This window comes from Pleurodeles waltl, chromosome 1_2, assembly GCF_031143425.1.
Source record: "Pleurodeles waltl isolate 20211129_DDA chromosome 1_2, aPleWal1.hap1.20221129, whole genome shotgun sequence".
Lineage (NCBI taxonomy): Eukaryota > Metazoa > Chordata > Amphibia > Caudata > Salamandridae > Pleurodeles > Pleurodeles waltl.
In genome coordinates, this window is record NC_090437.1 from 690,220,324 (window position 1) to 690,246,087 (window position 25,764).

General features: G+C 43.6%; 1 protein-coding gene across 5 annotated transcripts in view; it reads left to right on the forward strand.

Moving 5' to 3' along the window:
- DCLK2 (doublecortin like kinase 2) overlaps positions 1-25,764 on the forward strand; it is a 482,935-nt gene that overhangs the window by 395,564 nt on the left and 61,607 nt on the right. For all 5 annotated transcript variants that reach the window (XR_011205402.1, XM_069242636.1, XM_069242637.1 and 2 more), the window contains 4 exons: positions 2,457-2,576; positions 5,803-5,949; positions 14,249-14,382; positions 23,422-23,499. Coding sequence is in view for 4 of the 5 variants with exons in the window: in XM_069242636.1 (XP_069098737.1) it covers positions 2,457-2,576; positions 5,803-5,949; positions 14,249-14,382; positions 23,422-23,499 (479 nt within the window). In the remaining variant the exon portion in view is untranslated. The remainder of the gene's footprint in view (positions 1-2,456; positions 2,577-5,802; positions 5,950-14,248; positions 14,383-23,421; positions 23,500-25,764) is intronic.

Below are 25,764 nucleotides of genomic sequence, written 5' to 3' on the forward strand. Positions count from 1 at the left end.
GAGAGTTTGTTATCCAGAACTCCTGTGCATGAGACTTTCTCCACTGTTCAGGCTCCCCCTCTAAGAGGATCTGCTGTTGCAGCAGCACAGCAGAGTTCTACACCAGGACCTTCACTATCTCCATCTTAAGGCTTGGAGACTGAGCGGCTATAGCTGAACACCGTTGATCTTCCTCTGGGTGTGATTAATGTCATCTGGACCGCCAAGCATCCTTCGACAAAAACTGTACATGCAGTGGTTTTGACCTATTTGTGGCTTTGTGTGGTCCTCTGCAGATAGGACCCCTTAAGGCAAAATTAGTTGACATTTTGTTATTTGTTTTGTCATTAGCCCTGCAAGGCCTTGCTCTGGGCAAGGTTAAAGGGTACATTTTGGCTCTATTGACCTTTTTATGTGGTTTCCAGATCGGTCCTCTTTAAGTCTCCGGTTATTGTGTTCTTTTCGACAGGTTTACAACATTTGTTTCCTCCCTCTCCCTATGTCATGCCACAGTGGAACCAGAACTTGGTCCTCACATTGCTGATGTCTTCTTCATTTGAGGCACTTCACAGCTGTTACTTGCAGGTCTTCACCATCAAGGCAGTGTTCCTTTATCACCATAAAATCAAGCGGCATGTAAGTCACTCAAGCTCTTTGTGTGAACGTGCTGTACACCACCCCTTGTGTCAACCTGCCATACACCCACTAGCTTCTTCCCAGACAAGCTGGTTTTACAGACACTGGCATCTTTCTTGCCTAAAATTATGACATCTTTCCATGTCACTCAGAACATCACCTTACTGGTGTTTTATGCTGCTCCCCACCTGTGTAAGGAGGAGGAGAGACTCCATCATTTGGACCCCCAAGAGAGAGCTGATCCTTAACATAGATCGGATTAGAGAACATCAGGTGATCTATCAGCTCTTCGTGGGGTTCTCTTGAGCGAAAAAGGAGCAAGGCTGTGCAGAAGAAAACAGCCTCCTGCTGGATCGTACTCTGCATTAAAATCAGCTGCGCATTGGTCTAAAAATCAGCCTACGGAAAGACTAAGGGGCCTGATTTAGATCTTGGCTGTGGAGAATACTCTGTCACATACGTGACAGATATCCTGTCTGCTATATTACAATCCCATAATATGCTATGGAGATCTTAAAACGGCCAACAGGATATCCATCACATTTGCGACTGGGCTGCCAGGATCTAAATCAGGCCCTAAGTGCTTATTCTATCAGGTCTAAAGGTATTATCAGTGCATTAGCATACCAAGTTCCTGTCCTTCCATATGTTCACAAAGCACTAATGCCTGGATGGTAGGTTCACCAAGAGGGGCATTTTGCCCTCTTGGTCCTGCAAGGTTTTCTGGTTGAGGCTAGCCACAGACCCACCTCCCAATACATACTGGCTTGGTATCTGATCAAAAGGTGAGGAATATGCAGCTGTAAGTCACAATCAGAAGAACAAGTTCCTTACCTTTGGTAACGTTCTTTTTGGTAGAGGCTTTAGCTAGCCACAGATTCCTCACTGACTGTCCCGTCCTCCATTTTCTTCGAATGGACTCTATCCATTAATAAGATCCCAAGTATAGGAATCTGCATACTGGTCACAACCAATTTGCAAATGGAGCTCTGCATCTAAGGGCATGGAGTGCTGGAGTGGCGCCTATATAGGTTCTGCACATCCATTCCGGAGTGGAATGGTGTTAATGTGGTGTCAAGGCACCACCTAACAGCGCACAGAGGTACAGCTGAAACGTTTCGGGTCCAGTCTGACACCTGTGGAATATTCAAGATGTGAAGAATCTGCAGCTGGCTAGTCTATACCAGAACGAGTTTTACTAAAGGTAAGTAACGTGTTCAATGCACAATCCATTCCTGTTATGTTGAGCACAATTTTTAGTATAAATAAAAAGGAACACAAGCCCAGGGGCTCAGATCCTCAGTTAAAAACTTTCTCCTGCACATACTTGTCACCACATTGCGATCACCTAACGCAGGGAAGTGCTGCTGGTGAACACCATGACGTGGAGGGAGGTAGACAGGCATTGAGGTGGCAGAAGGATGGAAATTAGGAGGATTACAAGAAGGAAGCTCACAATTGGCGCCTGACAGGACTGCAGAAGTGTAGATGCCTGCTCCTTTGGTCAGTTAGCAAAAAAGAACATCATTAAATCATGCATGTCTCAATGCATACATTATTTGCAGGATCGGAGGAAGTGAGGGAAAGGCATGATGTTGGATGTCAGTTTCTTCCATAGGGTCCACACAGTTTATTACCCCAAAACTACAGTTTCTCATTAGCTACTTTGAGGCACCTCCAGGTCGTACTTATGACTCATTAATACACTGTAAAGAATTTTAAAATTGACTTTAACGTGTGAATCACGCCTTTCATTTTCGTGGCATCCGCAGGATGGTCCTAGTTTCGAATGTGTTTTATGTTATGGCAAATGAAACAGCACAACCTTGTTTCTTATACAGGAGCACCTGATTGAAAATGAGGTCGCCATACTGCGGCAGGTTAAGCATCCGAATATTATCATGCTGATAGAGGAGATGGACACGCCGACAGAGCTCTACATGGTGATGGAATTAGTGAAGGTAAGGCGATTGCAGATTTTGCTCATGTTATCCATGCAGGATGCAGGTTGTAATAGGACTACAGGATCAGTCTGGGAAGACACAATCACATAATCACTTCTTGGAGACTTCAAAATGCAAACATGCACATGATGTTGCTGCTTTTTATTGCTGAACCAATAACATGTTAAAAATAAGATTTTTCTCGGTGAATTGTTATACACAAAAGAAGTACGTATTCAGTCACATCTATGGTCTCCCGACATTGGGCTACCTGTCTTGTATACAGATGCTACCTACCATACGTAAAGCAGTGACAGTTTCCTTCCACACTGACAGAAGGCAGCTTTGCAGCTGTGTAAATGGTATTTATGCTAGATCAGTAATGGACGTCTCGATAAAAATAACTCATCACTGTCTGGATATTTGTTTTTAACTAGGTTTCTTGGCTTTTAAGATCATACTTAGTTGTAACTTTTGGACAAGTGGTTTCAGTGCCACCTGCAACTATGTTGATCTACAAGACTTTGAAGTAGGTGCAATAATAGTTAATCTGTTTGGTTTATTTCAGTACCTTCCTAAATTAATTTACTTTTTTCTCTATCATAATTGGACGAGATAGAATTATCCTCCTCTCACAACAATACTGATGCTGTTCCAACAGAATTTGTATGTGCTGGTAGGGGGGGTGCATCTGTACCATGCAAAGCAGGAGAAAGATGGTGGTTGTCTTTGCATTGTGTACACTTTAGTACCCATCTCCGTGGCTGTCTAGCCTCTGTGTAGTGTGTATGTACGTGGGTTTGTAAGGTCCTCTTGTTCTTGGAGAGTTGTGCCATGTTTACACTATGTGCTGACCCTCCTATGTCAGCCTTTTGTCCATAATTCTTTATATTTTTTTAATTGAACATGTGATCATAATATATTCATACAGAATTGAGCATCATCATAGACGGAATCCCGCCAATAAAAAAGGCCACATGGGATGGAAGATCCATGTCCTATCTCGGAGCCAAGCTCTGGAACTCCCTACCTGTTTCCCTTGGCTACTAAAAACATGGCTGTACTAACTCTCGGCCCCTAAAGCATTGTTGTTGGAAGATTTCTATGTAGCGCTGGGAGGCATTAGGGTAGCTATGCGCTCTATAAATGTTCATAACATAATATATGTTAGGCTTCCTTTGTTGTGGAGCGCCAGACTCCGTACAGTCACCATGACATTCATTTTAGTCCAAAATAAAATAAAACACCATGTCTCCTGTGATTTGCACAGACTCGGCCCTTTAAGCCATGGAATCCTTCTGTTTATAATTTGGTGGCAGTGTTGCATACTTATACATTCCGTTTTCAAGCCGGCGATGTTAAATGTAAATTGTTTTCAAAATGTTTTACAAACATAACATATCTCGGTCCCCAGTGCACATATAACTAATTCAAAACATCGATATGGGTTTTTGACAAAAATAACATGGTATTCCAACCTCTTTACCTGGTATATTGTCTACCAAGTATGTAGTTTTAAAGGTGTCTGTTCAGTTTTAGCGGACATTTCCAACAGAGTGGTGTCTCGGGCATCAGTAGCTATGTTGTCTTCCTCCTGCCTGTGTTTCAAAAGTGTTGTTAACTTTGCTCTGATCTATTTTTGAACATCACAGAGCCATTTCTTGGTGCTGGGAGGCACACCTGCTTTCCATTGCTTTGCTATGATTCTCTTAGCAACGACCAATGCTGGACCCATAAATCAATATATATATATATATATCATTAGAACTAAGCAGGAGTCCCGTTAGAATGGTCCTTACAGATACTTTCAAATAAGAAAAATGGGAATATACGGAAAGTGAATTTAAATCCTCTCCGAATACTGTTTCCTGTGAACAAAGCAGTGGCAGAGTCCAAGAAAATTGCAATATGTTCGAGTTTCGATATTCGAATAATACCACAATATTAATGTGGTATAAAAAATGTACAGATATATACAAAATAAATCATAGCGTTAAGAGGTTCTCTCAAGGGTAGTAGTGAGGTGTAATAGTGTGTTGCTCACGAGTTGTGAACAAATGTAAACAAAAGAGGTAAGATACAGATGGATGTCTGACCTAGCAGAGTTTGTAGGGGAAAATGTCCAATACCTAAATTCCACCAGTTGGATAGTAAATCCATAATCTGGCAGTCCAGAGGATGTGATGTGTCAGTATTTTGACCCCTTAAAGATTAATTCTTTGGGGTCTTTATCAGGATGGTGTATTAGATGCATCTCCGTCAACTTGAAAAATGTTTGGAGTCAAATAGAATCTGTCTGCGCATCTGATGAGTCAAGTGAATCCTTTGAGCACATGTAAAAGGGAGCTTCTCTCCAGTTGGTTTGTCTTTAAGTAGTTCCTTGAGGACTTTTCCTGGACCTTCTTAAGCAGATTCTTTTTGCCTTTGAACATGTTTCTAGGTGATTGTAATTGACTTTGAACATCTTTCAAGTTAATGGAGGTACATTTAACAGACTGTATTGATGAAGACCCCCTTTTAGGGGCCGAAATGCGGACATATTACTAAGTAACTACAGCCTGAATATCTGCAGCTGTTGTCTGTCATTTTCACACGATTGTTGGTTGAATGATGTTTAGAGGCTACGCAAATCAACATTATCTAATGATTAAAGCAAAACTTAAAAACATGAGAAGTATCCACTTTTCAATAATGCTTTTTGTGCTCATAAACCTGTGTCTCTTTCTGAGTGCTTTTTGTCTGCTTGTCTGTCGATCTATTAATCTATCTATCCATCTAGATCGTCATCTGTTTCCATCTTTGCATCATAGAAACTAAAAATACGTTTGCCTGTATCTGGCTAGCAAGCTCTTAAAATATACCCATCCATTTATTTATAGGTGTCTCTTTGTAACCTTTTTTTGCTGCTTATCTCTATTTTGATCAATCCATGAAGCAGTCTTTTGTCTGATGCATAAATACGACAATCAAACGACTTCAGCAAAAAGTCATACTTACATGTTTAAGGAAAACACAATTGTCTTATGCCATATTCATCTAATGAACACAATCTTTACTTGATTGTACGTGCTGTACTTACAATTTGTCCATCATTCACTATTGAGGCACTATTGAGCATATGTTAAATCATGATAGAGCAGAATATTCAACTTTGTGACCAAGTTGCTTTGTCTTATCTGTGTTGGTGGGGCATGCAGTCCGGATTTGCTTATGATTAGTGACCGCTTGTTTTTCTCTACTTAAGGGAGGGGATCTTTTTGATGCCATCACCTCCTCAACGAAATACACTGAGCGTGACGGTAGTGCAATGGTATACAACCTGGCCAGTGCACTGAAGTACCTCCACAGTCTCAACATTGTGCACAGAGACATAAAGCCTGAAAATCTATTGGTAGGTATCTTTTTCCTGTGTTTACCAACTGAGTTATCAGAGGTGTACCTTGGAGTTTAGCTATCGTAAGGATACCCCTTTTCTGACGTTTTGCTCCAAAGTGCACTGTGTCATGAAATAAAAAGCATAACAAACGTACATGTGTGAAGCAGTGGTCATTTGTGAAGTTCAACAGTTTATCCCATAAGAAATGCTATTCTCTATAGACTAATGATCATTTCTCCATAGATATATACGGTCTATACCGTGCGCTTGTCCTGAGTAAACTAAATTTCCTTGAAGTCGTCTTTGAATCTCCTAACTCATTTAGGTTTCGGGTTAAGTTTAATCCGAGTTACAGAGCGCTCTAGCTGTGTGTGGTTTCCTCCATTTTGAGAAGCTTAAACTCATATTTTGTGCACTATGCGTACTCCATTTGTGCCAGGTTTCAATTGTCAGAAATCGTGTGGGCAAAGCCATTGGGGTATGCAAATCGTACCCAAATTGAAATGCAGATGTGGGCGCAAACTCATATTTGTGGCTTAATTGGGATTTGTGTTCCCCCAGAATGCAGACCTTTTAAAAATATTGGCGAGAAAAAACAGTTGAAGATAATTTTTGTTTTCATTGGGCCAGATCATTATCAGAATACTGATTCTAGAGCTGCAGGGAAGGATTAGTTCTTGGCAGCAGGTCAGGGGCAAGGAGAATTGGAAGAAGTTGAAGACGATAATAAACAGACTACAACACTGACAGGAACTGCTCACCGTTCCAGTCCCTCAATGACAAATGAATCTAATGATGACCGTGATTGTTCTTTGACCAGGTTTCTTTCCACACAGCAAGGTTAGAAGTCATGTTGTACCACAACACCATTTGCACAGTCTAACCATATGGTCAAAAATCAAAAACAGAAGGTGTAGCAAAGGGAAGATGTGATACAGAGATGGTTATGTTAGTTGAATGTCTCTGGTAGCCACTGATGCTGCTGCAACCTCATCAAGTGTACAACCTGCCCTCGAGGACCAAAAAATATAAGAACTAGCATCCTACAATCCCGATTGTACTGAACGGGTACCTCATAGATGCAGACCCATATGACGAGGCGTTGCCCTTGTTTTAGAGAAGAACAGGAACTGATCAAAGTCCTGGAGTTGCTGGCTACCAGTATCACAGAGAATGTCTTGGTAATCACCAGCCCTTACCAGCAGCACCATGCGCAATTTGATCTACTGCATCATGAAATACCATTGCCAGTGCAACTGAACAATTCTGCAGTCATTTGTGTGGTGCCAAAAGTATTACAGTGATGATATTGCTGAATACTTAACTAGCAATCATGCTTCCAGTGGAGCTTTTTTGTACTTTTTGATACAAAGACCTGATTTTTGGAACCTTCCAGTTGTGGGCACCATTAGGAAATCCCTAGTTGCTCTTTTTATCTTATGCCTCTGTACCAGAGTAACATTGACAGGTGGTTTTTGCAGTTTCAAAAGCACTTGACAAGTCTGAGGTCAGTAAACTCCATACTGAATGTATGACAGTAACTACTCACTGGATCATCTCCTATTCACCTGTCACTTAGCCCCAGTGTGATTCATTTGGCCAGAGTCATAACAGCAAGTGTTCAGCAACAAGCAGCTTTATGCTTTGCTGGTAAACCCCAAAAGGGGGTTAATATAGGGGAGACATTCGACGAGATGATTTCACCATAACTAACTCTCCAGGCTGTTCAGATATGACTTGTTACATCTGTTACTGGCTCCAGTGTCATTGCAGCTTTGTATCTTGGGACATAATGTGTGCGCCGGGCTGTAGCCATCTTCACCTCCTCGTGATTAGATATGTTACTGTCACCTGCAAAGCTGTGATGGCATTGCCCAGATTTGCTTTCATATTAGCTGGAGTTACAGTGCTCAAAATGCATACTGAAATTCTACTTCAGATATGCTGAACCACCTATATTGACAATACCAGGTGGTACATGACTACACCAGCAGTCACATATCAGCATTTGATGGGTGTTTTTGCCTAATCCGTGGCAACTGACAAAGGGACGGCTATGGTCTGTAAGAAAGCTGCTGCCTTAATTATGTGGCAATCTATATATAATGGGCATGAAGAGCAACACTAAAAAACAGCAGTCTTCATTATTAGACCATAGCCTTAAGACTAATGTGGATGCATTTGAATCTGCAGCTGGAGAGGTGCACAAGTGGACCATATAACACTGTGCCAAAAATGATATACGCAGATGTTTGGAAGACAATTATTGACTGAGCAGAAGAAGTAGAATGGAAGTTCTGAACATCAGTCATCCAGACATGTGTGACCTCTGCGGGTAACTCTTGATTCTGTGTGTAATCTTTATCTACTTCAGGGAGAGGCTCTGCCTCTTCTGTGTGGCAGATGTTTTTATTGGACACTTTCATCAAAGGCAGTCTGCTGAACTTATGTGCCCATGCTGAGGGCATATCATTATTCAGGAATGTGGCTGAACAAATGGTCATTACCCTTCTACATTACACATGCAGGTTCATTAAGCACAAGCACTTCAGATTTGGTTCCCAGTTTGGGACCTAGAGTTTCATGAATGTGGGCTTGTATTACTATTTGACAAAATCGGACTAAACCCTGTTTCGATCCATATGTTATTCGGGGGGATTAGTGTGTCTTTATGCCCAAGTGGCGAATGTCAGTCTGGCAGAGGATATAATCTACTTTAACATTGGAAAAGGATCTCATTCAACCTGTATAAATATTTGATTAACAAAACTCTTTGGCACCCCTTATTTCATGCACATAACTACATTTTATGAATGAGGTGGGGTTACCTTTGTGCTGAAGAGTCAAAATTCATTTTGCCAGGACTTTAAACCAAGTTCTCCTTATCGCCTCCTAACCTAAAATACATGATACAATGAGTCTGACAAAATAGAAAATCCCTGGTTTGAGACACTAAATTGTGCAGATAGCTGTGCTGCAGTAGGTGTTAAACGTCAGTGGTGAATGGTAAAGGGCAGTGTTTGAAGGCAGGGCTCTCCACCCACAGGAACAGATACCATGCTCTGAGGCTCTAACACAAGCTTCTCTGTTGAGGAAGTGTATGTATGATGGTGTTAAGAGCTGGAGAATTGATGAAACTGAAGGAGCATTTGTCCTGCATGTAGATCTAGATGTAGTCTCTGGTGTCTTGTTTTTTCTGGAGTTATCACCTTGCGCTGAGTGATAAAGATCCAAAATGACACCAGAAAGCTCTTTGGAAGGATCACAAGCCTGAAGACTGCATCACGAAGGGCACAGCAGAAAGTTGGAGAGCTGAGGTGGTTGCATGTACTATTCTCGTCTTGCGTGGTCCCTGCCTTTGGTGTCTAATGTGGTGAACACATCAGGTAGAAGACATTCCTGGACAAATCAGTCTGATGCAGACTGGAGACCTTGTTTAGAGAGAAGACCTTGATCCATTAATTGAATGTTAGAGATTTATACACACAGAGTGATAGCGTGTGCATTGAGGGCTTGACTGTACCTTCCTGGGTACACAATGTTATTCATCTGAAGCACACAAGCTTTGACTGAGAATGGTCATCAGTGAGGGAAACGAAAAAGGAGGGTTTCTTGGCCCCCATAGATGCTTCAGACATCGGAAAATGCTCCCTTCCTCATGACAATGTAGAGGGAAATGGAGAAATCCTTTCTCAGGGAGGCGTCCCTTTTGGTGATTGCTCCAAAGGAAGATGTGTTGTACTCCATTGCAGAGAATACTTATCTTGGCTGATGTCAGCATGGAAACACTAGTGAAGAAGGCACAACTTTTCTGAGTATGCGAAACAAATTCACACAGGTGGGTGTGGCGGCACCTCTGTTACCTGGTAAGCTCAGCGTACAGCATGAGCAACAAGTACACATGTTTGTAAAGGCAGACAGTGCCTGGTCCTTGTTGGAAAAAGTCAGGAGATGTCACACTTGTGAGGTTGCCTGTGGAGGTTCTGACTAAGGAATTATTTTCACATAATTAAATATCTTATCCTATGAGGGGAACTAACCTGGCTACAATATCTGGTAGTTTAAGATTAAATAGGCTTTTTATATTATGTTTGAGTGCCTTTCTGTAGTTGGACAGTAATGGTTTGCAAGAACAAGCTTGGTGTTTCCCTTTACCTTCTTTCTCCTGACCCCAAGGCTGACTCTCTCCATCTGGTGTAGTAAGGCTTGAGTCAGATTGTTGTGTTCACACAGATGCTAGGCTAATAAGTCATAATGATGTATGATTTCTCTGGATGATGCAGTTTTTTTTAATGTTACTGTCACAGCTGTGCAGCAGGCTTCTATTGCATTCTTCTATGTAATATAAAGAACTGGGGGGTGAGGGGAGAGATGATAATGACCTGCAAGTTTTCAACCCCAATTATGTGCGGGCGATAAGTAGTCTGGTTTCTTGAGTGGGACAGTAGAGTTGTGATGCAACAACCTAAAAACACATTCTGACATCCCTTGTCTCAAATAAATAAACAGAAGATATAGTATACAATTACATATATTAAAAAATATTTACAAAAGTAACTAAAGAATTTAGAGACCTGTCACTGCTCCCTTCCAATGCACCCAAATATAGTTTCTGTGGTACAACATTTCATGCATCGTTGTGCAGCTTGCCTAAATCGATAAAGCATATAGTTTATTGACACCTAAGGAATTTTCCCAAATCTCTTAACGTACCAACTCCAACCATTGAATTGTCTGCTTGATCAACTAAAACCCTCTAAATTAGTTAAAACCCATACATTTCTGGATCTGTCATTAGGATGGTCAAAAAGGCATATAGGTATAGCTCAGAAGTAAAAAAGCAATTGCCTCCCTTACTCATTACTCAGATCAGGCTTAATTAGGAGGTCCAAAGTGAAGTGTTGTGTAACACCAGGAGCAACTCCTCTCTTCACCCTTATCATTGAAAGAATTGAGATGGTCTCAATGTGGTGTAATTCTTGTATGCTCCTGTCCCATCCTTACATACGTTCACTATCGATCCAGAGAAGTTCACTTGAATTACATAATAGGTTCTACAGTGGAATAGAAAAATGTGGGAAATGAGTTTGCGTATTATGAATGAGAGTTTTTTACCAGTGAGACTGTAATGTTGTATGGGTCACACCAGAATCTTATTCATGTTATCGGTTTGCTGGAATTAAATTGAAGCTCATGTGATGTAATATATCCTAACTTCATACTTGCTGTTCTGTGTAAGTAAAAATAATAAACGTTCTTTAAATAAAAGTAGCCTGTCCGACAAGAATGACAAAAGGAAAATATTAATTAAGAATATGTAAATAGAGTAACAAAAAGTATAAAAACAATGGTTTATAATGAACAAGACTTAATAGAGTTATAATACTAAGGAAAACTTAATTAACAATTCAAGTACCTTCCTGAGAAGAGGAAGACTCAATAGAGAATCATGGAAAAAGAGTTTTTGAAATGCTGTGTTCATGTACCTCACCAAATACAGAAATATGTTCTGGGTCAGACAGTCTCTTGAGGGAGCAGCGTTAGATCGTCTTATAGGCCGCCAAACAAATGTTGTGGTTAGTACATACCCTCAGTTTGGCAATCTATTTTTGGATATAGCAAGGACTTTTATCCAATTAAGTTTGTTTCAAATTCTATTCTGAGTTGCTCCGGGCATCACTGGAGTAATTTGAAGCCTGGGCTGACTTGATTATTTCTGTGAGTCTAGGCACATTCTGACTTGCTGCAGTTTTTCCACTGATACTGGCCCCGCATATAGCTTTTTAGAAAAGCTAGTGTAGACCGCATTGCAGTATCCCAAGCATTCAGTCATCAGATCTTGAGTTGGCTCTGTTTAGTGATTAATTTGGAGAAAAGGGAGGAAGTTTTGCAGTTGATAGTTTGTTTCTTTGATTTCAGAGATGAAGTTGAGATCTACATTTAAAATGATCTAGTTTCAGGCCCATTGAGTGGGGACTGTTATATGATCCAGATGAGTGGACATCAATGACTAACTTTCTCTGTAGATAATGTTGTGCCATTTGCCCAGTACCTGACAGATTTAGGCATGGAAATTGATACGTATAATACCTACTTAGCAGCCATCGCAGCCTACAGAAAAGACCTGTGTGGCTCTTCCATCTCCAGCTGGCCAAACAATGAATGTAGCAAGTCGGATAACCTGGTAGTGTAAATTCTTTGACCCCCATGCAAAACTTGCTCCTAAGCAGGCAAACACTGTTTTTTTTGTTTTGTTTTTAACTGTGTTTCTATCCGTCAGACCAAAATGTAAGATTACTTAAGAGAATGTGCTTTATGGATCAGCAGTACAAACATAAAATCGAGAATTCACTCAGAGAAGCTCTCAAACCAATTTAGTAAAATGTATTTTCCCATTAAAATAAAGCTAAACCAATGAACACTGCATTAGTCTCTTTTAAGATATAGGGTTTCAAAGTAACCATTTCACTACCCACTATTTCCCCATAGTGCCAGGACAATCAGTGAAAGTTCCTGCTCCTTACTGACTCCAGTAGCATAGCATAGCAGGTCTCCAAGCTGCTTCTTGCCTTCAGTCAGACCAGATGTGCTGGATGACAGTCAGTGGCCTTGTGCATGGAGGTTCAGTATACATCTTTACAACTTCACAGCAGGCCAGGTAACTTTCAGTCCACTATTCCACCTTGCCTAAGCCAGTAAATGGTGTCCTCACCTTCCCAAGTGCAAGTTCAGTCTTTGGTTCTGACACCAGACTCCTCACTTACCACTGGAGACATTTTCCAGCTCATAGTGAGAGGAAGTTTACCACGCTGTTCCAAGCTTCAACATTTAACAGTCAGAAATACCAGAGCAAAACCAGTTACAGCAGGTCTGCCTCTCAACAGTCCTTTCCAGTGCCCTTTTTGTGTCTTTGTGGTCTACCAGAAAATCAGCTTACTCTAATCCTACTTTAGAAAGAAGCGCATACAGGTCCCCAAGTTGTGAGCAGCAGGCGGCCCTTTTGTCTTGAGGAGTTTATCCATCCTAGTCCAGTGCGCTACTCTGTTCTTACTGTCCCACATTCTTGTGGGCTAGCAAAACTCCATGACAGAAGAACATTTCAAGTGTATTGGGTCTTTTGAGAGGACACACACGTCTTGGCTAGAGTGGAGACGGGCACCAGGTAAAAAACAACTGCTTCCTAGTGGCGTTTAATTCTTGTCCTCCACTTGGGAAGGCTCACAGTCTTCATTTTTTATTAAAAAATATTGACTTCAGGCATCATCAGATGTAGGGTAGGGAAATGTTCCTACTTTCAAACTCCTCTCCAAAACACTGCCCGGTTTCCTACAGGCGAAAACTACAAAAAGAGTGGTCAGTTTGAGGCTTTTCAAAATGTCATAGCTTTGAATGGAAAACGGGAAAAGGCCATGCTCTTTTGCTCCCTCCAAAGGTTAAACAATGTTGGTCTCACCCAAACTGGTTTCCTGACCCATTAACTCAGGCCCCTCCCAAGCCTGGCCTTAACCATTAGTCTGTGCAACTTGTCTTCCATGTTGATGGGTCCTCTGAAGCTGAGCTGCACTGTAGTTGAACAGTATGGCAATTTAGCGAAACTCCGCTTTTAGAGCAAAATATGATTTGCCTGTGTTGTACACGGCTTTTAAGTGAGTGTGTACAATGCATAAAAAGGTTTCTCATATACTGACAGGAGACGGGTTTGAGCAGAAAAAAATCTCTATGTGGGATATTTTCTGTGTCAGCCAGAGTCCTGTTAGATTCTGCAATACTTTTTTACGCCATGTCAGTGGCGTAACCAAGGCCCCCCCCTGCAGTACGGGGGATCGAGCTCCAGGGGGCCCCACAACCAGTAACCGGGCCAGAGAGCTTCTGATTAAGTCCAGAGGGGTTCCCCTCCATGTTCTTTGCAGGGGGAGTAGGGATGGGGGTCAAGTTTCGTTATGCCACTGCGCAATGTGGTACTCAATTAAAAATGTATGTGGAACTGTGCAATGTGAAATGTTGTATACTGTGAAATCCAGAAATTTCGTGAGTTTTGCCACCGTAATTAAAAATTTGCCCAGGATAATTTTCATTTTTTCATCTGCTAGATTGCACAAATTAAAAATATTGCTAATACTGTGGCAAGTAATATAGCCTCTGGTTTTAGAGTCGCAACAGGAAGGAAGAGCCTGTCCAATAAATTTTTGCATTCAATATATCATACGAAATAGATGAGCTAATACCTGAATGTAAAGGTGCTTTGCAAAAGGAAAAATGCTGGATTTACTTTATTTTCCAATAGGTCCGTTGTCATATGAATTTCTTTTTCCAGGTCTGTGAATATCCTGACGGAACCAAGTCCTTGAAGCTAGGAGATTTCGGTTTGGCCATTGTGGTCGAGGGGCCTTTGTACACAGTTTGTGGCACGCCGACCTACGTTGCTCCGGAAATAATTGCAGAGACTGGGTAAGGGTACAGAATTAAGGCATATCCTATTAAATCCATCTGTGCAGTTATGTTGACTCTTCTTTAACACTTAAAGCGCCGTGTTAGCACAGTTCTCTTTCCAAAGGGTACTCAAAACAGCATATCCGTTGTGACCCTGCACCAAGAGCGCACAAGGAACTGTGAGTATTCAGCATCACTCTCCATCTTGGTAACATTGGACAGTCTGGAAAGCATGCAATGCCTGAAGGCAGCCTGGTTTTATCATCCCGGTCTCTGGAACTGATGGTGGCCGTATTCGTCACACACAGCCAGCCAGAGAGCTTTAGGTGATTTGCCGATTGGAGACAGAATTAGCGGGGTGATCAGTGTAAGGTTGGCTTTTGGCATTGATTGGGCATCCCTTGCAGCCAGCTATTCAAAGCCAGGGGCCGCACGGGCTGGATGGTGAAAGATCTCATGAAAGGGGAAAGTAAGTAAACTGGAGTAAAGGTGTGAGCCTCAAAGAGTCATAATGATGAAGAGAGGGAGAAGGCATATAGTAGGCAGAAGAAACGGAGAGGGTAAAGGGAGGGTAGTAGGAAGAAAGAGGGGTGTGGGCAGTAGGAGGAAAGCTGGGGGACAGAGAAGACAAAAGAAGAAACGGAGATGTAGGGAGAAGTATAAATTGATGGGGAAGGTATCACGTGTGGTCCGAAGTTAGATGCGAGTAGCTCATCCAGTCCTGGCTTTCCTGTGAAAATGCACCAGTACAAAAACTAGAATATTGTTACACCTGCAAAACTACAAGTGTCTTACATTGGACGTGGACAAATTCAAATCTTTTAAGGAAGATGGATGGAAGGGAGAGGCAAGTAGACCGTCAAGGAGGCAGGGGAGCCATGATGTGAAGTTGACTGTAACTAGTTTTTCCAATTCTGTTTTTTTCTTTGCATTTTTGCATTTGTCGTTTGGCTTTTACATCCATTCCTAGGAAACTTCTAGTAGCAGAGTGCAAAGAGAACCAAACAGGAATGCATGAGTAATGTACCTCTTGAATGTGATAGCTTAAAAAATCTACCACAAAGAAATGGGGAGTGGCTAAGATGGAGCAATATAGCTGAAACAGAGTAAGACGAAAGAAGGCATGTAAAAGAGGAGTGTTAGACCTGATATACTTGGGGTGGTCTTACCCCAGACTTTTTGCCTTTACCTCTGTAGTGTTGCTGTAACTTATTGTTGGCATTAGGACTCTGAGCACTTTACCACTGCTAATCAGTGCTAACGTGCATGTGCTCCCCCTAAAACATGGAAACATTGGTGTATCCACCACTGGCATATTTAATTCCCCTGTAAGTCCCTTGTAGAGTGGTATACCACATACCTAGGGCCTGCATATTAAATTCTGCTAGTAGGCCTGCAGCACTGATTGTGGCATCCTCTTAAGTAACCCTGAAAACATGACTCTGGCCTGCCACTTCAGAGCCTGATTGTGCAGTCTCATCGCCACCCCAACTTGGCATCTAAAACCTCTTGCCAAGCCCAGCGCTCCCCTTTTTCTTACATATGTCACCCCTAAGGCAGGCCCCAGGTAGCCCATTGGACAAGTTGCCATGCAAGTAAAATGGAGGACATGTACCTTTAAATTTTTCATGTCCTGGTAATGAAAAACTCCTAAAGTCATGTTTTTATTACTGTAAGGCCTGCCATCATAGGCCAGTACTGGGAATTCCTTATACAATCTTTAAGCTTTAGTTCCTGATCTGAGAGGAGTAGCTGCATTATGTTTAGTATCTTTTTTTTCTTAGAAATGCCACTTTTAGAATGTGGACATTTCTCTGCACTCTGCCCTGTGTGCCTATAGCCTGTCTCAATACAGGCCAGGTGCATTGCCTTCAGATTCCCACAACACAGGATACTCAGCCACATCTGCATTCATCTGCATACTGATGGGCCTTTCTGGGGAAGGGGTTGAGAAGATCTCACACCTATACTTCAAAGGGTAAGGACTAGAGTTCACACAAAGAGGCTGATTACCTTCCACTGGCTGTCTGGAGCCGGGACTGACCTGTAAGGGGCGCCTGTGCACTTCACAAGAATTCTCTTGTGGTCATCCCCTACAGTACAGGCACTTCCTTGTATAAGTACTGGGTCTCTGGACCCACTCAGTAGCTTACACTTCTGGACTTGATGAAACTCTGCTGTGCTGCCAGGATCGCCACCATGCCAAGACTGACAGGTCCCAGTACTTGCTGCCCAGCCTTGTTGTGCTGCTCTGCTGCCTGCTGATCTCTGCCCTGCCAGGAACACCCCAGAGTGACTGCAAGGGCTTGTTGGCTTGTCCCCTATTCTCCTTGAGATCTCAGGGACATCATGGACCTTTGCTAGCTACTTCGAATCAATCTACAAGAGTTTGCCTTGTAAGAATCAGCGCCCCTGCACTTCTGGGATCCTGTGCTTGTGGAGCGCCTCAGTGCTTTGTACTCTGAGCGCTGCCTCATGGTCCTGCCTCTGCATGAGCATAGCTCTACCGTTCCCAAATTCAGTACGTGTGAGGCACCCTGGGACTTTGCCACACCGTCTTTCATCCCCAGCTCTGTTGCCTCGCTGTACCACCTGGACTGGGTGCAGCACTTCTGGACTGTGACCCCTTTCCTCATCTTCCGAGCGTGGCCACACTTTGCCCTGACTGACATCGCTCTCCGCCCTGATAGTGCGGGGACTGTAGTCCCAGAGCCGCAGGGGAAGCCGTCCCTCAATAGTCGAAGGGTTACTAGGCAACCCCAGCGACATCAGCCTCATACCGCTGAAGCGGTACTGGTCAGTGAACTGCTCTGCCTCCACATAGCTCCACCAGTAAGTGGAAGCCCGTTCTAACTTGAACTGTGACCTCGGTCAGAAGTTCGAGTCCCTCCTCCACCCGCAGGCTTCTGCCTGTGCCTCATCCCTGGTGTCTAGTGGAAGAGCTCTGCTCTTCTGCTGGGCTGCCCTCTGCATCTTTTGTCTTTTCTCCTCGTTTTTTTCTTTTGTGTGCTGTTTTTGTGCCTTTCGCTTTCTGCGCTTTCCTCTTTTCCTAGTTTTTCTCCTCACTCCTCTCATTCTCACATCTCTCTCTCTCTCTCTCCTTGCCGCTGCTGCCCCTGTGGCCCCACCCCCTCCTCTCTCTCATTCTCCCTGCCACTGCTGCCCCGCCTCCCCACCCCCATTTTTTTCGCCTTTCCTGCTCCCGCATCCCAGCTGTCCTTTCCCCCACTCCCTACTTAATGGCGTCCGCTGCATGGTAGGAAGAGCAACCCCACTGACCTGGTCAATGAACTGCTCTGCTCCCGCATAGCTCCACCAGTAAGTGGAAGCCTGTTCTAACTTGAACTCTGACCTCGGTCAGAAGTCCAAGGCCCTCCTCCACCCGCAGGCTTCTGCCTGCACCTCATCCCTGGTGTCTAGTGGCAGAACGGCAGAAACCCAGTTATGAAGCATGCCACCAAGGGGTAACTCTGGTGGGTGAGGGTTTTTCTAACAAGAAAATCTTCTTACTCTTACTGTCCATCTTGTGCCATTTCTTTGAGCTGGGTCTCTCTTTTCTATAATGTTATCTATCTATCCATAGAGAAAACACTTTTTGACTTTACTATATCTTTGGCACCGTTTGATGAATCTTAACATAAATTTCCAAAAAGAAAAGTGTGCCGTGATTCTTGTTGTGCAGGGAAAGTTTCGAGGTGATCCACCAGACGAGGGCTGAGAAAAAAGAAGGGGGGGGGGGGGGGAATCAAAAACATATTTCCCACGTTAATTCCAATAGGAGTTTTGAACACAACTACACCCTGAACCGCTGGACGGAATTATACCAATTTTGGTAGAAAGGAAGCTTTCGGTACACAGATTTTGATTTTGGATATGTGGTGTAAATTGTTTCAGTAGTTTATGAGAAATTAAGGTAATCGGCTGGCCACAACCTGACTAAGAAGTTGCAGCCGCCATTTTATGTTATGGGAGAGGGTCTCCAGGGCTGAAAATAGAAATAAGTGGTATAAGGGGTCAGGGTGGAGGTACCCTTACCCCAGGTGTGTGATATAGGGGTGCTTCAGGGTCAAAGTATGGGTTTAAAATGATTTTTCTTCTCCATGTGCGATATTCACAAATATCACCTTTGAATGTACAAGAATATGCAAAAATGATTAATTCATACATTAATTCATTCACTCATACATGCACTGAGACTCATGCGACCACTCATGCACCCACTCAGACCTGCTCATAGACTCACACACCCACTTTCAGACCCATTCAGACACTCACCTACTCACTGATCCACTGACAGAGTCAGGACCTGTGGCCCGGCCAACCCCCTCTGTGCACAGGCGAAGGCTGTGCGCAGTGGTGTTTGGATTAACATATAATAATTAAAATTACTTTGTTATAAAAACATCAAAATTAACTGAAAAAAACAAAGGTTACAGGAACATTATAGTTAGGCTCTGAATTTACTCATACCAAACCATAGAAACTCACCTGTTATCTCAATTAACTATAACTTGTGCCCTAAGGTAACTATAACTTGCACCCTCGCCATGCACGTTTTTTTTTGGCAAATTTTACTACAAATATTACCTTAATATAATCAATCATGAGTGCTGTAATTTGTGTGATAATTAGCAATCATGGCGAGGGCGCAAGTTATAGTTACCTTAGAGCATGAGTTATAGTTATTTGAGATAACTCTAACAGATGAATTTCTGTGGTTTCATATGTTTAAAAAGTGAGCCTAACTCTACCGTCCCTGTAATCTTTGTTTTTTTTCAGTGAATTTATGTTTTTTTTTTTTAACATAAAGGCCCTCATTCCGACCCTGGCGGTCTATGACCGCCAGGGTCGTGAATGACGGAAGCACCGCCAACAGGCTGGCGGTGCTTCATTAGTCATTCCGACCTCGGCGGTACAGCCGCGGTCGCCCAGCCGGGTCCAGCGGTTTCCCGCCGGATTTCCCCCGGCTGGGAGAATCCTCCAGGGCAGCGCTGCAAGCAGCGCTGCCTTGGGGATTCTGACCCCCTTCCCGCCAGCCTGTTTCTGGCGGTTTTCACCGCCAGGAAGAGGCTGGCGGGAATGGGTGTCGTGGGCCCCTGGGGGCCCCTGCACTACCTATGGCACTGGCATGGGCAGTGCAGGGGTCCCCTAACAGGGCCCCAGCCTGCTTTTCACTGTCTGCCTAGCAGACAGTGAAAAGCGCGACGGGTGCAACTGCACCCGTCGCACACCTGCAACAGCGCCGGCTCCATTCGGAGCCGGCTTCAGTGTTGCAGGCCCCCTTCCTGCTGGGCCGGCGGGCGCTAACATTGTTAGCGCCCGCCGGCCCAGCGGGAAGGTCGGAATGGCTGCCGCGGTCTTTTGACCGCGGAGCGGCCAAATGGCGGTTCCCGCCAGGTGGGCGGCGACCGCCGCCCGCCGTGGTCAGAATGACCCCCAAAGTAATTTTCTTTACTATACGTTAATCCAGCCATCCTGCGCACAGCCGTGGTTGACTGCAGGGCCAACCCCCTTCTAGCCACCCAGCCTTGTACTGCTCACATCCTTCCACCGTGCAAGGTTGAAGGCCAGTCCCTGCGGCCAACCCCCTTAACCACCCAGCCCCACGCTGTGCATGGCCTTTGGCCATATGCAGTGGGAATGAGCCACAGGTCCACGTGGCCCCTCTCCTCCAGGGCCTGGTGTTATATTTATTTTTTTGTGAGGGGGGTGCGAGGCCCCAAGCCCGGGTCAACCTCTGCTCCGCGGGCCCCATCCCCAGGGCCTGGCGTTGATATATTATTTTGTGGGGGAGTGGGAGTGTGCGCCCCCCCCCCCCCCCAAGGCTACTCTTGGCCCTGGGGACGCAACCCACCAGGTCCTGGCCATATCATCACCTGGGTGCCCCCCAGGACACCCAGTCAAAATGGTTGGGGACCGCAAGGGAAGCCTCAAGGCCCCCATGGTCCCAGCCGGCTCCTCACCTCCTACAGAAGCCAGCATTGCTGTCACAGACAGGGAGCTGCTAACATGCATCTCCCTCTCTGTGAGCAATTGTTTCCTCTGTTTCACTGCCTCCATCTCTGCTAGCAGGAAAACAGAAGAAACCTCCGCTTCCAGAGCAGTTTGGCAGTTGTCGCTCACTGGGACCGGAGTGTTTGCTCTGACTTGGTGGGAGCTGTCAAAGCTTCTGCCAAGTCAGAGCAAACAGATGTGTTCAGGGAGTGGGCACCCTGGTAATGGCCCTGGAGCCATTATAGGCTCCATGAGGGGGGCCATGCGCCCCCCCCCAACATTTCAAATTGTCCCAGGGAGGTGATAGTCCCCGGGACGGGGGTCTGCAACAGACCACCTATGTTATTTACATTCAGCCCCGGGGAGGTGGTGGTCACCGGGGCTGTGGGGTGCGGCCCCCCTGCATTTCTTTGTATGTTTGCCTGGGGGAGGTGACAGTCCCCAGTGCTGCAGGGAAGCCAGTTGCCCCCCCCCACATTTAATTCTATGTTTGCCCCAGGGAGGTGGCAGTCCCCGGGGCTGCAGAGGGGCCAGGTGGACCCACACATTTAATGCTATGTTTTCCCTGGGGAGGTGGTGTCTCCAGGGCACGTGGGGTCCACAGGACCCCCCCCCCCCCCCTGCTTAAATATGAACATTTTGCCCCGGGGAGGTGCTGGTCCCCCTCCATTCAATGTAATAGTTACCCCCGGGAGGTGGCGGTCCCAGTAAGCCCAAAAGGGGAGCCTGGATGCCCCCCCCTTCCTTATTTTTTGCATGCACCCAGGACATGGGCCTCCTGGGAGCCTAATTTCAAACAAGCCCGAGAGCCCACACTTTTTTGCTTTCTGGTCCAAGAGCTATGGAAAAATGCATGGGGAAAAAACGTTTTGGGGACCCCGCTTGTTGGATCACCCCGAAACTTTCAAGACAGACGCTAAAGTGTGCGTCATTTTTTGGGAAAATATTATGAAGATTCATCAAACAGCACCAAAGTTATTAGAAAAACAAGAAGCGCTTTTGCTATAGAAACTAGGTCCTAACTATAACTACCTAGTGGTGACGGCCTCTAGGTAATATACCTATATTAATGTATATTACGTAGTGGCCGTAATATAGAAAGCGAGGGGTTTTTTTTACTAACAAAAAATAAATATTGAAAAACAGCAATTCTAGAGGCCTCATTGTGAATGGCCAGATCAGTTGCCATGTGCAGTTACCACAAATATTGCTTTATGAGTTATATGACTAATAGTGTCGGGTCAAAGCTGCTGATATTTATCGTTGGGAAAGTGTCCAGTATTTAGAAGAACATGCCCTGTAGGCACCACAATGTTCATTACTCCCAAAAACTCGTAATTGGGTGGTATTTATCATACCTGATAAATTTCAACTCAGTGGAGTTGGATTTTGTAAGGTACAACAAATAGCTCCCCAATTACTGGGCCACTCCTAATAGGAGCCCTGGTCTTACACAGGACTGCCTTTGTAGAGCAGATGCGTCTGGAAGGGGTAACTATGCCATGTGATTTGGGGACCCTTTCGGTCAAATTTCTTTTTTAAAATGTACTTTGAAAATGTGTAAATCTTCCAACTACAGCAGTTTTTCAGTACAGTTGCATACTTGCCAAATCTTTCTCTTTGAGGAAAGAAGCTCTTGATTTCAAGATTTAGAATACATACATAACCGATCAAGCAAAACAGGACCTACCACAATACCATGTTTGCGTTAGTTGGCCACCCAACAATCCTGTCTACATTTCTTGTAGAGCGTCCCTACAAACACCAAGAAGATCCTAATCCTTGATAATTGTTTCACAATAGCAGGACTTTTGAAGAAATGTGAGGGGCTTAGTACCATGTGATTCTCCAAAAGATTGGACTGACGCCTATAATGAACTGAACTTGGAGATTACACTCTACTTTTGTTACGAATGTACTTATGAACTGATTAATAAAATAATTTAAGTTTCACCCTGGATTTGCTGCACTGCACCCCCTATCACTGAGCACAATGGTGAAGGTGTTCGGTGCACTAATGGTGCATTAAGTCAGTATTAATATTTATTTTCCAGTAATGTTTTACAAATAAAAACATCTGCAAATAGCCCACCCCTGTTCCTGCTTGAAACTGTGCTTAATTCAATGTAATTGTTTAAAGTGTCAAGAAATCTACATATGCCTGCTGGCCTCTCTGTTAATAAGAGAAGCTTTCTTCTGCTCACATGGCTACGTAAGCAGGTCTGTGCTCAGTATTGTGAAAAATTAATTTCATAAGAAAGTTGTTTGCCCAAGGGGCCACTCTACATGTAAGATTCATCTGGCACGTTATAGGCTTCATTTTGGGAATTGGACTTGGTAAGCCTGAAAAAGAGCATTTTCTGAGCATGTTGCTCATCATCTGGATAACTCTCTATGGAATGGCCGGCACAACACTGAGAACAAGAAAATTTGACCTGGTCTGAATCTGTCTTTCCCTTGAGCCTTCCTGTGGTAAGGACATACTGCCACACGGCTGCCTAGTACTGCTTTTTATCCACTGGCTGGTTATTTGCTGTCTGGCCTTCTATTGCTTCAAGTGGGTTATAAACTGTTGCAGCCTCGCACCATGCGGACGGGACACCATGTTTCTGATCCCGAGCTTTCATTTCACAAGCTTAATGTATTCTGGGGGTCGTAGTTTCAGCTTCCTTTCATTTGAACTAGTTGGACTAACTCATCTAACAGCAATGACTTGCAGCAGAAAAGTCGAGCCTAAAAGTGAACCAGCAATATGTAACTATGTGGCAAAAGTGTTTGGAGATTTTGTGATGACTGTAAATTGCTAGCTCATGATCCAGTTCACAGTAGCTGTTTGAATATAGTTGTCCTCCAGTCTTCTTCCACATATTATTTTCTAAGCAAAATGTGTCATGTTTGGCTTCCATCTGGGTGATATATGTGATGCATAACTAAAGCTGATGGTGTGATTCCAATAACATGCCAAAATGTAGAAGATTATTTCAGTAGACGTCAGACAACATTAATGAACATATACCAAGAATGTGTAGTATGAGTGACCTGTTCCCTTCACTCTCCTTTCAGCTATGGATTGAAAGTGGACATTTGGGCAGCAGGCGTGATCACATACATCCTTCTCTGTGGTTTTCCACCCTTCCGCAGGTTAGTCTAACCTACAGTAAATTTCATAATGAACATGTGAGTCGTACTATGATGCAGCATTGGTCACTTGGATTTCCACAACTCTCGCCCTCTGTGGCCCTTGCCCACTAATGCTAAAGTTGGAGAACTGGATCTCTGTGGGTGAGAGTTAACACGATTTGGTGAGGATTGAAGATCCCTTCTTGATACCAAGTATACCTGGCCATCTTCTCCTATACAAAAACAAAAAGGGAGAGAGAGGGCCCCCCACCACCTATCCACCCAGGGGGACAGGGCACCATATTACAGTGATATTAGTATTTCCCTTTGGAAGGAGAATTCATGCCACACAAACCACCAGTCTTTCATCATTCACCCATACACCCCGATGATCAGTAATAATAAAGGAATATCAAAAAGGTATTTTTAATAAAGAATCCCATACAAAATAAAAGTAAATATAAACATATAAAACCACAATAATATAAGAGAAATCCAATGGGCCCAAAGAGGCCCTTTATAGAGCCCATAGACAAAACGATAACATCAATGGGAGACAATACACAAGACACCCTCCCTAGTGTATCATTAGTCACTGTCCCGTCTAAAGTATGCACAAGCCAATTGACTGGTACAACAAGTTCCCTGTCTATTATTGGCCAGTTCCAATGGATCTAGTCTTCAACTTGTGTCGACACATTTCAGTGGTCTTTCACAATTTTTTTACCACCTTCCTCAGGACGATAATATAATCTCCCAACACATTTATCCATATCTGCATCCAAAATGAGTCATACAGCACCTTAGTCCAGTTGTAATAAAGTTGTATCCATATCCAAAGAGAGTATTGTACTTCTCTTGTTTTAATAGAACATTATTTGGTGCACTCCTATAGAGCATCGCAATTACTAGGGTAGTTAAAATGAGCACTTTGCCACCATTCAGGCTCTCAGCCCCGGATATTGTTAAAAAGGAGCAACATTCCCATCACAGCTTCCTCCAACAATAGAGCACGATACGGATACAACTTTCTTACAACTGGACTAAGGTATTGTGTGAGTGAATGATGAAATTTTTTTGTGTGGTATGAATTCTCCTTCCAAGGGGAAATACATTTCTAACATCTTGCCCTATACACCATGCCCTGTTCTACAGCGCTGCCTGTTTTTGTCACTTGTATACTGTAAAAGCAATGGTTACTCTTACCTACGTCCTGATTGGTGGGTGACGTTTCAGAATTTCTCTTCCATTGTAGTTTTCTTCACTAGCCTATGCTTAGCAGATATTTTTGGGATGGAAGCTTTTTTGTATCCCTTGTATGCCAGTTGTTGAAACCTAATGAAACAATATTTCCAAATGTGTGATTTGTGTTTGCGCTGGAGAAGTTGTAATTTTTTAAGACTCTTTTGTATTCCGTTTATTCCTGTTGTTGGCTACTTGCTTCCCCACCCATGGTTCAGTCGTTAATTCAGTTTTGCTATGCTTGCTTAATTATGATTTTGTGTGTAAGGGAAATTTTTAAAAAACGAACCTGACCTTTGTGTAATGTAATTTGGTGCTCAAGTAAATTGCTTTAATGTCCTTGGGCCGAGTTCACACTACATAAAACTGCAAAAAAAAAATGCAATTGATGCAAGTGCATGTCGTACAAAAAGTAATTGCTTTCACATGAACCTCTGGCCTGTGTAGATTAATATTAAACAAAACATATGTTTAGAATAACCAAATACCTACCACAATGTTGACTACTAACACAATAGAGAATTACTCCATCCCATTTACATGTGGTGTTTGTAATTTTACAAGGTCCATTTGAACTGACAAGCCGTGCAATCCAAGGTCATCGCCACAGTACCATGGCCAGGGAAGGATAATTCCACTCTTAAGTGATAATGTGGAATCCTCTGTACTAAGATGTCACATCCCATGCTGAGTAGTTTTAAGAGAATCTATTCAAGTTGGAAGAACTAAGTTACAATACAAGCCTTGTGAGGCAGTACAACAGGAGCCATGTTTCTGTGATCTCCGTTCTTTCCATAGTGAGCTTTTCAACCTATGCATTCTCCTCTGACACAATTCATTCAAGAAGATACTGGCTTCATGCCCTGGAAGTTAGTGTGACAATTTGACCATGTAACTGCCTCACCTGTGACATATGTGGACATACTCTAGCTTTTCTTAATCACACTGCTCAAGTCTGAAGTTTGCCGATTTGTATCAGTTAACACAGATCAAGATGCAGACACCCTATAATCCTGGGTTGAGTGGTGGCGTGTGATTCTTACA